This window comes from Procambarus clarkii, chromosome 44 (genome assembly GCF_040958095.1).
Source record: "Procambarus clarkii isolate CNS0578487 chromosome 44, FALCON_Pclarkii_2.0, whole genome shotgun sequence".
Taxonomy (NCBI): Eukaryota; Metazoa; Arthropoda; class Malacostraca; order Decapoda; family Cambaridae; genus Procambarus; species Procambarus clarkii.
The window spans coordinates 14,170,679-14,186,002 of NC_091193.1; the positions used below are offsets into that span (position 1 = coordinate 14,170,679).

The 15,324-nt window shown below is 41.2% G+C and overlaps 1 protein-coding gene across 1 annotated transcript; it reads left to right on the forward strand.

The window, feature by feature from the left end:
- Positions 1–1,745: 1,745 nt before the first annotated feature.
- Positions 1,746–14,937, forward strand: LOC123745128 (tigger transposable element-derived protein 1-like). The gene is made up of 3 exons (XM_069300465.1): positions 1,746–2,508; positions 2,617–3,422; positions 14,536–14,937. Exons 1-3 carry the CDS (start codon positions 1,746–1,748, stop codon positions 14,935–14,937), a joined length of 1,971 nt encoding a protein of 656 aa, XP_069156566.1.
- The last annotated feature ends 387 nt before the right edge of the window (positions 14,938–15,324 follow it).

Consider the following 15,324-nt stretch of genomic DNA (forward strand, 5'->3'; position numbering starts at 1 on the left):
CACTTCTCTTGTACCTGTCTGGGCAGTCACTGTTGGCATTGAGGCACATTTCTATGATTGTTTCCTTAGTGTAGACTGCAGTGTGGAAGCCTCCGTTCCTTTCCGTGACTGTTACATCTAGAAAGGGCAGCTTTCCATCATTCTCCATCTCGTACGTGAAACTCAACACAGAATTCCGCTCGAATGCCTCCTTTAGCTGCTGCAGACGTCTGATATCAGGTACGTGCATGAAGATGTAGTCAACATACGTGCAATATATGGCGGGTTTCAAGTCCATGTCAACTAAGACCCTCTGCCCTCTGACAGGACACCTAGGTGAGAACCCATGGCGACCCCATCTACTTGCGTATACATGTGCCCATTTGGACTGAGAAAGGGTGCCTCTTTTGTGCAGGGTTGGATTAGTTTCCTTAGTATGTTTTCTGGTATATCAAGAGAACAACACGGATCATGATACACTCTATCCGCTATCATCCCGATTGTTTCATCCACAGGTACGTTGGTAAACAATGACTCTACATCCAACGAGGCTCTTATCCCCATGGCCAGCGCTCCCCGTAGTAAGTCAACAAATTCCTTTGGAGACTTTAGGCTGAAAGCGCGAGGTACATAAGGAGTCAGCAAGCAGTTGAGTCGCTTAGCAAGTCTGTACGTGGGTGTGGGTATCTGGCTGATGATTGGCCGAAGTGAGTTTCCAGGCATGTGACATTCCCATAAGCATAACCAGGTTTGTATTCCCCAATAACCTTTGGCAGGTGTAGTCCGGATTTCTTGGCGTTCACACTTTCGATCAATCTGTTTACCTTCGTTTTCAGTTCGGCTGTAGTGTCCTTCGTTACCCTTTGGAATTTAGTTTGGTCAGAGAGTATGAGGTTCATTTTCGCCGGATATTCGTCTTTTTTTAAGAATAACGTATACTGGCGACTTGTCACCTCTCCTGACGACATCTCCTTATTCTCACGAAGGCACTTAGCTGCCGCTTTGAGCTCGGGGGACAGTATGGGGCTTTTGTAGTTACCTCGAGTCTTTCCTCCTTTTGCAATAAGTTCCGCTTGCAAGGTGTCTTTAGTGTCGTGTGACTTGAGATTGCTTTCAATGCACAACGATTTCTTCCTTAGATGTCGATGAAATCATTGATAAATACAGCGATAACAGGAGACTCGACATCAGCGAGGCACTACACATCAAAAAGTCAACACCAGCAATCAACAGCCAATTAATGCACAACTATATTCTACCCACTTTAAGACCCTGAACCAACATAAAAGCAGGAAGAGGATGTATGAGCCAATAGACCTTCTGCAATTACTTCCATCCTTATGTTTTCATATCCAATTTATACCCATTGATTCGTGTTCCGTCGAGTTCCTCCACACACATATTATATATATATATATATATATATATATATATATATATATATATATATATATATATATATATATATATATATATATATATATATATATACAGTAGAACCTCGAGTGACTACCGGCTCAAATGGCGAGCAATTTGGGTAACGAGCGCCCCGTTCGCCGACATTTCGTCTCGTTAGGCGACCGCTCGTTTGAATAACGCCAACACCACATGGTGGGGTCGCGCTGCTTCCAGCACATTCCCGACCGCCGCCTCCGACAGTGTTGTGGTGGTGTCGTGCACGACCAGTATCCCTCTGCATCGTTCAGCATATAATTGTGATAATCGTGGATTTTGTGTGGGTTTGTGACTTCACGTCGTAACGCACGATGTCGGCAAAGCAGCAGCTTGCTAAAGAAAGTTTTGGCAAGGGGAAGAAAGATCCAATCACTGTGGACGTGAAGAAGGAAATCATAGCAAAGCACGAGCGTGGTGTTCGTGTGGCTGATCTTGCCAGGGAGTATGGCAGGTCTTCCTCAACAATTAGCACCATTTTGAAGAGGAAGGAACAATTTAAGACGTTTGACGTGGCCAAAGGAGTTACTAATGTTACCAAGAAACGTCCAAAACTCCTAGATGATGTTGAAAGGCTACTGTTGGTGTGGATGAATGAACGTCAATTACATAGCGATAGCGTCTCTGAAGCTATCGTTTGTGCTAAAGCAAGGGTGCTGTTTATGGACCTTGTCAGGAAGATACCAGATGCGTCGTCTGAAGATGAGCAGTTATTTAAAGCAAGCCGTGGATGGTTCGAGAACTTTAGGAAGAGGAGCGGTATACACAATGTTGTGCCACATGGGAAGGCTGCCAGCTCTGATAAAGCTGTTGCCGAGACTTTTGTGCCACAGTTCCAGGAATTTGTTGATCGGGAGCAGTTCCTGCCCCAACAGGTTTTCAATTGTGACGAGACTGGGCTGTTTTGGAAAAAATTGCCGAAGAGAACCTACATCACGCAAGAGGAACAATCGTTGCCTGGCCACAAACCGATGAAGGATCGGCTCACCCTCGTGCTCTGTGCCAATGCAAGTGGCGATTGCAAGGTAAAACCGCTGCTCGTCTACCACTCTGAAAATCCGCGTGTGTTCAAGGCATGTAAGGTGCACAAGACGCGGTTGAATGTGATGTGGAGGTCCAACAAGAAGTCCTGGGTCACGCGGATCTTCTTCAGTTAATGGGTAAATGACGTTTTCGGCCCCACAGTGAGGAATTATCTCGTCGAGAAGCAGTTACCACTCAGGGCCTTGCTTGTGCTCGATAATGCACCTGCGCATCCTCCAGAAATGCAAGATGATCTGTTCCCGGAGAATCAGTTCATCACCATCAAGTTTCTTCCTCCAAACACCACTCCACTCCTCCAATCCATGGACAAGCAAGTCATTGCTAACTTTAAGAAGCTGTACATGAAGGCTTTGTTGGAGAGGTGTGTTCATGTGATAGACACCACAGGGCTGACCCTCAAACAGTTCTGGAAGGACCACTTCAATATCATGGGGGCCTTGCGTTTGATTGATAAGGCCTGGGAAGGAGTGTCACGGAGGACCCTACACTCCGCATGGCGAAACCTGTGGCCGGAGGGTGTCCCTATGCAGGACTTCGAAAGTTTCGGTCCTGCTCCTGAGGATGACCCGGACGCGCTTTTAGGGGATGATATTGTTGCTCTGGGGCAAACATTGGGTCTAGAGGTGGATGCCGCTGATGTGCAGGAGTTAGTGGAGGAGCACAGTGATGATCTGACCACTGAGGAACTCCTGGAACTGCAGAAAGAGCTGGTGCAACAGGAGGTAAAGGAGCTCTCATCGGGGGAGGAAGAGGTATGGGAGGATGCTGTCCCGTCCAGTGAGATCAGGGACGTGTTGGTAATGTTCGAAAAGGTGACCGCATTCGTGGAAAAACATCACCCTGACAAGGCAGTGACAACACGTTGCGTGAACATGTTTAATGACAATGTGCTGTCTCGGTTTAGGGACATCCTAAAACGTAGACAATTCCAAGTGGCACTCGATACGGTCTGTGGAAAGGGTGAGAAAAGAGGTGCAAGTGATAGTGAACCACAACCCGGTCCCAGTGGGGTTAAATTCCCCAAAAGAGAGAGTCCGCCTGACCCACACGTGGCGTCTCCCTCCACGTCGTAACTCTTCTTCTCCTTCCCACCTCCCAATCGTCTCCCTCAAGCCAGCAACGACTTTTCGTAAGGTAAAGTGAATGTAAAATGGAAACAGTCAAACAAAACATTTATTTTACATGTACAGTATCATATTACCAGTGTATAATGTCATACTGTTGTTTTTTGGGCTGGAATGGATTATTTCTATTGACATTATTTTCAATGAGAAATTTCGTTTTGAATGACGTCCGTTTCACATGACGACCACGACGCCGGAACGGATTAATTCGTTATTAGAGATTCCACTATATATATTATATATTTATATATTTGTATATATATATATATATATATATATATATATATATATATATATATATATATATATATATATATATATATATATTGAAAACTCCACACCCCAGAAGGATTAGAACCCAGACAGCCAGGAGCACTATGCACCTTGGCGTATCAGGAACCTTAACCACTCGACTACCCTGAATGTACAAAAGTCATTGGTAGCCGAGGCTATATCCCCAACGACCCGACAACACATGGTGGTAAGCTTGAGCACCGTTATTTCAACAAAGCACCTTACTTTGTGGGGCCACGTGAGTGACACAAATCGTGTTGTGTTGCTCACAACAAAAATTGTGAGCACAAAACGCTGAAACTTTGTTGAAATTACGTGACGTCTATATTTTGGTGGAATACACGAAAGAAAACGTACTTACCATATCTGTGAACAAATGTTTCCTCTATATGAATGTCTCAAATTATTTTGATACTCTTTCAATCATAATCGACAATAAATTTGCGCGTATAGCATTTTCCCTTTCACACGCAAATTCAATATTGTACTGCTCAAGTAATTTATAAACAGAAGAACGTGTTTAGATGTATTAAATTAAAACTTGAATCATCAATGTATCATTTAATGTAAAGTGGCTTAAAATAAACAGGATGGAAACTAAAACATTGACTTTATTTGACCAAAGACAAAGGAGCCGGTCGGCCGAGCGGACAGCACGCTTGCACGTGATCCTGTGCTCCCGGGTTCGATCCCGGGCGCCGGCGAGAAACAATGAGCAGAGTTTCTTTCATCCTATGTCCCTGTTACCTAGCAGTAAAATAGGTACCTGGGAATTAGTCAGCTGTCACGGGCTGCTTACTGGGGGTGGAGACCTGATCGAGGACCGGGCCGCGGGGACACTAAAGCCCCGAAATCATCTCAAGATAACCTCAAGATAAGACAATGTCCCCCTATTTTATCGCTATAGATCTGAGTATCTACCGAGCCGCAAACAACAGTTTCTACATTATGCTAAAGAGAACATATTGTAGAACCCGTGAAATTATTAGTTAATATCATTAACAGTTAACATTCTGTTGAATAATCAATGGTTCCTGTTTGAAAGAATTTTTTTTTTTTTTGCAAAAAAATATCGTGGTAAAAGTGGCCGCTTTGAAGCTTTCACTCTACACAATGAGCACTCAGCGGCCGGATAGTGTCTCCCTATTGGCATGCAACACTAAAATTACAATCACACGCACGATTCAAAGTTAAATTTGTATGTCGATTAAAAGAAACTCAGACTAATTAAAAGCTAAATATTCAAAAAGTATTCATAAATAGAGCTCCAGGGGTAATCCACTTCTTTCATTCAAGATTAATATATAATTACACACTGTCAACATATATATATATATATATATATATATTTTCGACACAAATAGTTTCCATAATTTTTTCTCATATCGACAATTTAAATAAAAAAGCTGATATTAAACCAAGATGAAAATATTTTATATTCGTGTAATAACTGTTCTCTACTGTGGGAACCAAGTCAGTAGGTTCTTGTAGCGTACAAAATAAATTTGAATTTCTTGCGTAATTGTTACATGTATAGATAAAAAAGATACTAACTGTTTTGTCTGGTAGATTGTTCGATGGTTGGAGGGCCTGACGCTTGCGGTTAGCCTCTCACAACTTTCCATGGTGATTTCTGATTATATGGAGTGTCAGACGGGGTAGAGAGAGGAAGAAAATGAGGGAGAGAAAACGAGAGGGAGAAAGGAGGGAGGAGAGGGAGAACGGAAGGAGGACTAGAGTACAGGAGGGAATGGAGGTCGGCAAGGAGGAAGAGGAGAAGGAAGGGAAAAGATAGGGGGTGAATGGGAAGGAGGCTAGGAGGAGAGAGAGGCAGAGAGAGACAGACACCACCTGGTACCGGAGTCTCAGAGAGGTAAGGGTGATATCCAAATGAAGGTTAGTAAAACCGGAGTTACACAGGAGTCAATACTATGATCCATGCCGTTCCTGTTTTCCCAATGGCAAAGTAGGAAACAACATGCCAGTATTGATGAGTAGTGCAAAACTAATTTAACAAATCAAAACAGAGAAGCATTTTAGAATGCTTCAGGAGAACATGGATAAGCTAAAAATTATATTGTTGAAAATGGTTGCATAACTTCAATCTACCAAGTGCAATGAAATGAGAATGACGGGGGGAGGGGGGGGGGGGTTTAAGGTTACACAGAGCTCGTAGGGGACAATATAACACAAGGGGAAGATAACTGGAAGAATAAAAACAAAATTGTAATATTAAACAAAAACAGTATACATTATTTCAGTTCATTTACCATTGACACAATCCTACATATATGAGAAGACACACACGCACACACACACACACACACACACACACACACACACACACACATACATAAACAACACTAACAAAGATACTCGTGTCACATATAAAGATACACGTGAGACACAGATAAAGACAGGTTACATAAATGACGTAGGCGGCATAAATGTACACTATCTGACGTGATAATTATCAACATGGTTTATTTGACTGGACTTTTCACGAGTAAATAACATAGTTACAACTAGTAAATTTGCCCTTTCAAAACAAACTGAATTTTCAATGAGACAATGCAAATGATGCAATTATTTTGATGCAAATTTAATTGTTTATTGTATTGAATAATGAGAATGTCCTCTTTGTAATACAAATTTGGGGAAAATATATATTAACGAAATATATAATTGCTGATCATTATTCAATGCGTTCATTATTTCATTTTATTAATCCATACGTTATTATATCTCTGTAGAAATTGTTCTAAATTATATTTATACATTACTAATTTCTTCACTGTGTCGCAGTGGTTAGTGATGCACATGATCAGACCCGAGTTCGATACAAGGCAAGTGCTAGACGTTTTTATCACGTTTCCTTACACCTTATGTACCGACATTGACTCATAAATTTACTGACAGCAGCAGAGTACGATATTTGCGATTACAAAGAGTCGAATAAAACGAGTTGCTAGAGTTATTGTAGCACCCAGCGGAGCGAGCCGTGTCCGGTGGGTGGTGGAGGAGCAGGAAGAAGAACATGGCTTTCAGGGGTGGAAGAGAACATGTGTTTTCCACAAGTGGGTAAAGGAAGAGATGTGGATTTGGTGGTCAAGTGTGGCAGGCGTGTGTACCTCGCCCATTGTTGTGTTGTCTTCCATGTGATCCTAATCACTTGGTTCTTTGAGCCAGTAGAAGCTCTCAAACACATTGCCCCATCACTGGTTAGAGGCAGAGTGATCCTCCATAGCTTCAGTACACCCTGTCACCCTGAGAGCCACAACCCAGCTTGGTGACCTATATAAGTGATGCACACTGTCACTCTGGTCTTGGCTTTCCTATGATTTACATATTTAAAAATACTGAACTGTAATGAATGGGAGGTTCGGAAAAACACTGAGGCTTTGGCTAAAATATCAATATACATGTTTCTTTCTACATACATACATATTATATATATATATATATATATATATATATATATATATATATATATATATATATATATATATATATATATATATATATATATATATACACACTGAATGCGATTGCTGAAAAAAAAGGTTGGTGGCTGTATTTCAGGAACGGAAGTCAGGTTGTGAAATATGGTGAGCAGTTGGAGAGCGTCCAGAATTTTTCAAATTATTTGGGAGCACTTTTAGGGAGGGTGGAGGAATGGAGGTTGATAAATCGAAAAACTGTGAAAGGCAGGCGGATTTCTGGTACTTGTAGGAGTCTGGATGGGAGAAGGAGGCGGCCAAGGATGTCAGCCTCTAGGTCAGCTGAGTGTGTGGAAGAGAGCCCCTGCTGCCTCTAACCAGGGGTGGAATGAAAGCCCCTGCTGCCTCTAACCAGGGGTGAAATGAGAGCCCCTGCTGCCTCTAACAAGGGGTGGAATGAGAGCCCCTGCTGCCTCTAACCAGGGGTGAAATGAGAGCCTCTGCTGCCTCTAACAAGGGGTGGAATGGGAGAGCCCCTGCTGCCTCTAACGAGGGGTGAAATGAGAGCCCCTGCTGCCTCTAACAAGGGGTGGAATGAGAGAGCCCCTGCTGCCTCTAACGAGGGGTGAAATGAGAGCCCCTGCTGCCTCTAACAAGGGGTGGAATGAGAGAGCCCCTGCTGCCTCTAACGAGGGGTGAAATGAGAGCCCCTGCTGCCTCTAACAAGGGGTGGAATGAGAGAGCCCCTGCTGCCTCTAACCAAGGGTGAAATGAGAACCCCTGCTGCCTCTAACAAGGGGTGGAATGAGAGCCCCTGCTGCCTCTAACCAGTGGAGTAAGAGCGCTCCTGCTGCCTCTAGTAATGAGTGTGACATATAGATACAGACAACGTACCAGGGTTAGTGTGTGTATGTGGTGTATGTGTGTGTGTGTGTGTGTGTGTGTGTGTGTGTGTGTGTGTGTGTGTGTGTGTGTGTGTGTGTGTGTGTGTGTGTGTGTGTGTGTGTGTGTAGTGTGTGTGTGTGTAGTGTGTGCATGTGTGTGTATTCGCCTAGTTGGGCTTGCGGGGGTTGAGCTCTGCTTTTCGACCCGCCTCTCAACTGTCAATCAACTGTTACTATTTTTTTCCACACACACATACACCCCAGGAAACATCTCCGTAACAGCTGTCTAACTCCCACGTATCTATTTACTGCTAGGTAACAGGGGCATTAGGGTGAAAATAAACTTTCCCCATTTGTTTCTGCCTGGTCCAGGAATCGAACCCGGGGGCCACAGAATTACGAGTCCTGCGCGCAGACCACTCAGCTACCTGACACCGTGTGTGTGTGTGTGTGTGTGTGTGTGTGTGTGTGTGTGTGTGTGTGTGTGTGTGTGTGTGTGTGTGTGTGTGTGTGTGAGAGCGCGCGTGCGCTCTTGTGTGCGTAGGTACATACGTTCATGTGTGGGCACGAACTTTATACTTTAAGTTTAAAGTTATTACAGCATTATGTAAAACATGAGACTGTGGCATGGAGCGGCGGGCCTCAGGAAGATCGGAAGATCGCTCCTTGCTCCCCCCAGCAACAACCCCCAACCTCCTCCCCGCCATCACCCTCTCCGGCTCAGTACATACGATACTAAGTCGTGCGCTCGGCACTCGACTTGAAAGCAAGGAGGAGGAGGAGGAGGAGGACTATCCAGGAGGGGCCAGAAGCACGACACTGAGAGTACATCATGGGCCGTGCTCTACAGCACCCACCCCCTCATCTTGTCCCCTGCTCCCGTGGGTCGAGAGGAACACAGCGTCCTCTGGAGGAATGATTCCTACTTGATGACATACGTTAAGGTACGTTTAATCACTTCTGGACTATAGCATTCACATGAAAAATATCGAGACGCTTTTCTCTAATATATATATATATATATATATATATATATATATATATATATATATATATATATATATATATATATATATATATATATATATATATATATATATATAAATATATATATATAAAGATTCTTATATACTGCTTGCGATGTTTGTCTTCTTTATTATGAACCGAGTCACTTTCTATTTTTAGGTCATTACTTTACAACCTTCCACCCCCACCCAATCCTCAATATTAATCAACGTCTGCCAGAAAGCCACGAAAAATGTATACTTTTTGCCAGGAAGATTTCAGACCACATCGTTATTTATAGTGGAGTGATTCTCCCTCTGGTTGTGGTCCCACTGTGTGTGCACGAGGCGAGAGGGGTCGAGGACAGGTTAGTATACGACCTGACCTCACACACACACACACATAACACATTGCATTTTTAACGGAATCGAATACAGGTTGCATGTTGTTTTAGTAAAAATGAAAATATAACAGTTTATTTTCTGAGCATCGGCTTCGATAGGTTAGGAGGGTTGGTTAGGTTGGACCGTTACGTAAAGAACATTTTTTAGGGAGAACAAAATCTAGAGATCAAAATCGGGAGAATAAAATTCTCGAGGGAACAAAGAGGGTACATAAAGACATTATTTAACGTGGGTGCTACATGCACGATGGGACACAGGTGGAAACTGAGTACGCAAAGAAGCAATTAACAGAGACATTAGAAGGAACTTTTTTCAGTGTGAGAGTAGTTAACAGTTAGTAAGTCAGCCTCCACCACATTAAGAAGTGATGTGGTGGAAGCTGACTGCATACACAGTTTCAAATGTTGATATGACAGATCCCAATAAGCTCAGGAACTGTACACATGATGATTAACAGTTGAGAGGCGGGAAAAAAAGAGCCAGAGCTCATCCCCCACATGCATAAATAAGTACACGCACATGCGTACACTAGATGCGGGTACTTTGCGATGCTCTGGTAAACCCAGTGAGCCGCTCGACCCAATAGCCGGATCAACCCGGCATCATTCCACCAAAAAAACTCTCAAAAAAATATGACAAATGATAATGTGTACTAGTGGAATCCTAACGTATACCAACATATCTCATCTCTGTCTCTCTCCATCTCTCTATCTCTGTTGGTATGGGTGCATAAGAGAGGGGGATGGGGTTTACTATTTTTTATTTACAGAGACTGATAATTACCCTCAAACGAACCAGGTAACCGGCTAATAGCTGTATATTATAATACCCCAAATGTAGGAGACTAGCTGCTAAAAGTATTCCGAAACCCAGTTTCCTGGGTTGAGGTAAGCCAGAGGCAAGCCGTTTAGAAGAGAGAGGAAGCCAAAGCCAGCTCCCTGGGTTGATGGGAGCAGTGTGAAAGAGAGCGGAGACAAGACGTGAGTGTGTGTCTGGACCCTGTTGGACAGCCGGCCCTCTCCGCCTGAGGGAGCTCAAAAATTGCCACCAAGTTACGAACAATGGAACTGAACACTGCCGGACAATTTGGACCGTGCGATACCGACTCTGTTTTCAGCACTGAATGTGTCTCGCTATCTCAGTTACACGTTGCAGACTACGCCTTGCAATGGCCCGTAACTCTTCAACTTTACGAATATGTTCGGGGGTTTGGTGCAAAAGTTGTGTCAGTCAGTATGAGAGTCACATACAACGGGGAATAATTAATACACATTGCAAAAATTTATTCTCAAACACGTTTATTGACTTCGGGTATTATAGAATTAAACCGACAGAAAATGAACCAAAGAGAAAAATGACGAAAGTGTGAAAGGCTGGGAAATGTTAGAGGAACAGGAAAGGGGACGGAGTGGGGAAGGGGGGGGGGGAAGAAGGAAGAATACAGAGAGGAGAAGCAAGAGGTCGAGGTAGGGGAAGAGAAAGACAGGAAAAGGAGACATAGCAAGGGGGGAGAGAGGAAAAGGAAGCAAGAGAAGGATAAGAGACTGAGGAGTAAATTAACCAAAAATGTGAGAGTAGCAAAATTATGGAAAGACTGAAAGAAGAAGGGAGAAGCAACAGCTAAAGGTGAAACATTTTAAAAATAGAGAGTAATAATATGGATGTATATTGTGTTAACGGAGGTAGAAAAGGGCGAAGAGGTAGAACCGCCTATTGACAGAGCACGAGTGCATGGAGGAATTGCGTTAAATCCTGGTTTGTGTCTCGGAGAGGCTGCAGGGTCCAAGTAAGGGCAGTAGAACTTTTGGTTGCAAATCTTTTTTACCATGTCGTAGCGCAGTCGATTAAGGCAGCGTCTGGGATGCTCTCGGACGAAGGTTCGAAACCTCATCACGGCCCTTGTGGATTTGTTCATTTGATGCATCACGCAATTGTGATTTCTGTGGGTATTGCAGTTACATTTCTGACCAATTTTTCCTTCATGCACGTATTGAGAATTTGACCACTAGAGCGAAGGTACGGATCGATTTAGTTATGACCACGATAAGAGCCGAGTAGAGGCCAGCTGAGAGCAGTAGGCTCTAGCATTAAGCAGTATATATACAGTAGTATATATATGACAGTTTCAGACCACGGAGGAAAATTGAAACAGGAATTTCCTTAAGTACTTTCTTATATTAATACATCTTCAGAAGGAGTCATTATAGGAGTCATTATAGTATAATATATTAATCAGTTCCATCGATGGATTTCACGACTACACAGTAATCAGGAATCAAATGCATTATTATAGTGCTCTGATGCTAATAGCAGTAGGCTCATGTGGTTGACATATATGTAATTTTATCAATACCAAGCTGCATATCCTTTATGACGGTGCAGATCTCCACCTGTGTGCCCAAAGTCCACGCAAAATAGAATTTAGGTTGTATTATTTTGTGAAGCCACTTGAAAGTAGTAAGCCTCTTTTGTATAACGGCGCCGGACACAGTAAAGCTATAAAGGTTGCACTACTCTGTCAGGACAGTGGCTGTGAAGGTAATCCTATAAGCCAGCTGTGAGAGGTAAAGCTAACGCAGCCTCACAAACAGCAAGCCACCAAGCACAAGCAGACACCTCACCTATACACAGTGTAGCAATATTAAATATATATATATATATATATATATATATATATATATATATATATATATATATATATATATATATATATATATATATACATATATATATATATATATATATATATATATATACATATATATATATATATATATATATATATATATATATATATATATATATATATATATATATATATATATATATTTTTTTTTTATTGAATATGAACGAAAGGGTAAGATTATTGATTCTAACACGAATCTTCTCAATATTCCTTACGTTTTTCTTCACTGTCGGGGGTAATTAAAAAATTACCTCTCCAAAGTTCATTTTTGCATTTTTATTTATGGTCTGACGCCTAAAAGCGTTTCGTAAGGACTTCTCACATTTTCAAAAACAGGCTTTTACACACATCATTTCATACTTATATTCGTTTTTGGGTGAGGTGATATGACAAATGTTTTTCGGTGAGGTGATAAAAGACAAAACACGAAACTATGGGTATATTGCATATTTGCTGCTTCTATATTGCTATGTATGCTTCTATGCTCGTTCGGGATCTTGAAGTGGGTAGAATATAGTTATGTGTATAATATTATGTGTAGAATATAGTTATGACATCAGCGAGGCCCTACACATCAAAAAGTCAACATCCAATTAACACATAACTATAATTCCCTTCAAGACCCCGAACTAACATAGAAGTAGCAAGAGCCATATAGCAATATAGAAGCAGCAAATATGCAATATACTCATTGTTTTGTGTTTTGTCTTTTGTCACCTCACCGAAAAACATTTGTCATATCACCTCACCCAAAAACGAATAAAAGCATGAAATGATGTGTGTAAAAGCCTGTTTTTGAAAATGTGAGAAGTCCTTGCGAAACGCTTTTAGGCGTCAAACCATAAATAAAAATGAGAAAATGAACTATGAAGAGTTAATTTTTCAATTACCCCCGACAGTGAAGGAAAACGTAAGAAATATTGAGAAGATTCGTGTTAGAATCCATAATCTTACCCTTGCGGTCATAATCAGCAACATATGTTTACAAATAGACTGCTACCAAAATATACTAATAATATATATATATATATATATATATATATATATATATATATATATATATATATATATATATGTGTGTATAATCCGTAATCGTAAAAACGGTAAAAAAAAAATAATTATCACATGGGAAAGATAATTCGAACTTTTCCAAACTATTTCGCGCATCAAACGTTAACAAAAGAATACAGTAGAGAGCAGACAGGGACGTAGAGAATGTATACTGTGTTTGATCTGAATGAATACAGGGGGAAAGGAGGGACTTCAAGACAGTGTCAGGTTCTTTCTCCAGATTAACAGTATTTGGAGCCTCGTATGTAAGGTCCTGTGTAAAATCAAATCAACTCCAAAGATAGTCCTGTGTAAAATTCCCCATCAAAAGATTGACACAGCCGTGAGGACCAAATTAGGAAAAAAAAACAAATTTATATTTTTATATTAAATAAAATGAAAATGAAATATAATTTTTTTTTTAATAATTCAGAGTGTCTAGATTACTGCAGTAATTTCTGCCGTGTTGGGGGCAGGGGGGGGGGGTAAATATAATCATTATTTGCCAGCCCATTCAGCACACACTTTTGTATCTGTAAAATATCTCTCACAAAAGGCAAGCAAGGAATTATGTTCATTAAAAACGTATTCCGGTTAATTCCGTCGAACAGCATGCTATGTTTATTTTAGTCCCAGATTATTTTAGTGGAAGAATTTTCCAACGAGGGATGAAAAAGTCTTTTTTTTTAATTCATTAAAATGTTGCTTATTAAGTCTTTATAAAACCTAATGTGTAGTGGCATTAAACATTATTATTTATTTCCTTCGTTAGCTGTATAATGTTGAGGACTTTTAGACAGGGGCTTTTGAATGGTGGTCGAGCCCAGTAGCGTGTAATGAGTTGGAATCCTGGCAGTGAATGGACAGAAAAGCCTGAAGTAGAGACGGCAGAGAGATGACATCACTGTATAACAAAAACGGGACTGACTGAATATATAATGTAAGGGGGCTATATATAATCTAACACACACACAGGGTAAGGTGAATATACAAGAGTTTAAAATAATCTAGGTAATAGGTGTGAAAAAAGTATTTAACATGTCTACATTTACTTAAAAATGTTGTCAAGTAATAGTACATTATCGTAGTATTTCGTGGCTACATATTCAATCGTGTTTCGTCAAATATGGTTAATTTTTTTGCTACTATGTTTTGCTAAAATAAAAATCCAAGAGGTGTCAGGGTATATCTGGCTTTATCCAAGAGGTGCCAGCGTATATCCGGCTTTATCCAAGAGATTCCAGCGTATATCCGGCTTTATCCAAGAGGTTCCAGCGTATATCCGGCTTTATCCAAGAGATTCCAGCGTATATCCGCCTTTATCCAAGAGATTCCAGCGTATATCCGGCTTTATCCAAGAGATTCCAGCGTATATCCGGCTTTATCCAAGAGATTCCAGCGTATATCCGCCTTTATCCAAGAGATTCCAGCGTATATCCGGCTTTATCCAAGAGATTCCAGCGTATATCCGGCTTTATCCAAGAGATTCCAGCGTATATCCGGCTTTATATAGAAGATTCCAGCGTATATCCGGCTTTATCCAAGAGGTGCCATTGTATATCCGGTCGCATCTAGACTAACTATATTTCCCATTCAACCTAACTGTAATTATTTCATAAGCTCTTTCAAGACCATACTTTCAACAATATTCTGTACATATTTTAGAAGTAAAAAAAAATCACACAATCTTTCATGCTATTTTTGTTAACCTGTTTATTTACATCTATGAATTTTCCTTTTACTATTGTCTAAAAGTTTCTGTTTCTAACTATTTCTGCGGTATCAACACGGTTTCTGTATCAACACGGCTGTGTTGATACAGCCGCTGTGGTATCAACAATGCCAGTCGCTTCCGTAGTAACAATAGCTCGATTTACGTCCTCTGTTATCGATTGTCAAATAGCGCCGGAATATTTTGAAATAGGTTTCTCTTGCCTTGGGTGATACAAGGCGTCACGGAAG

Excerpts from the sequence above, each read along its gene's own strand:
- LOC123745128 (XM_069300465.1), top strand. The coding sequence starts at position 1,746 with ATGTCGGCAAAGCAGCAGCTTGCTAAAGAAAGTTTTGGCAAGGGGAAG. Across the intron at positions 2,509-2,616 it reads TCCGCGTGTGTTCAAGGCAT|TGAGGAATTATCTCGTCGAG; the intron begins GTAAGGTGCACA and ends TCGGCCCCACAG. Across the intron at positions 3,423-14,535 it reads TCCAAGTGGCACTCGATACG|AGGTGTCAGGGTATATCTGG; the intron begins GTCTGTGGAAAG and ends TAAAAATCCAAG.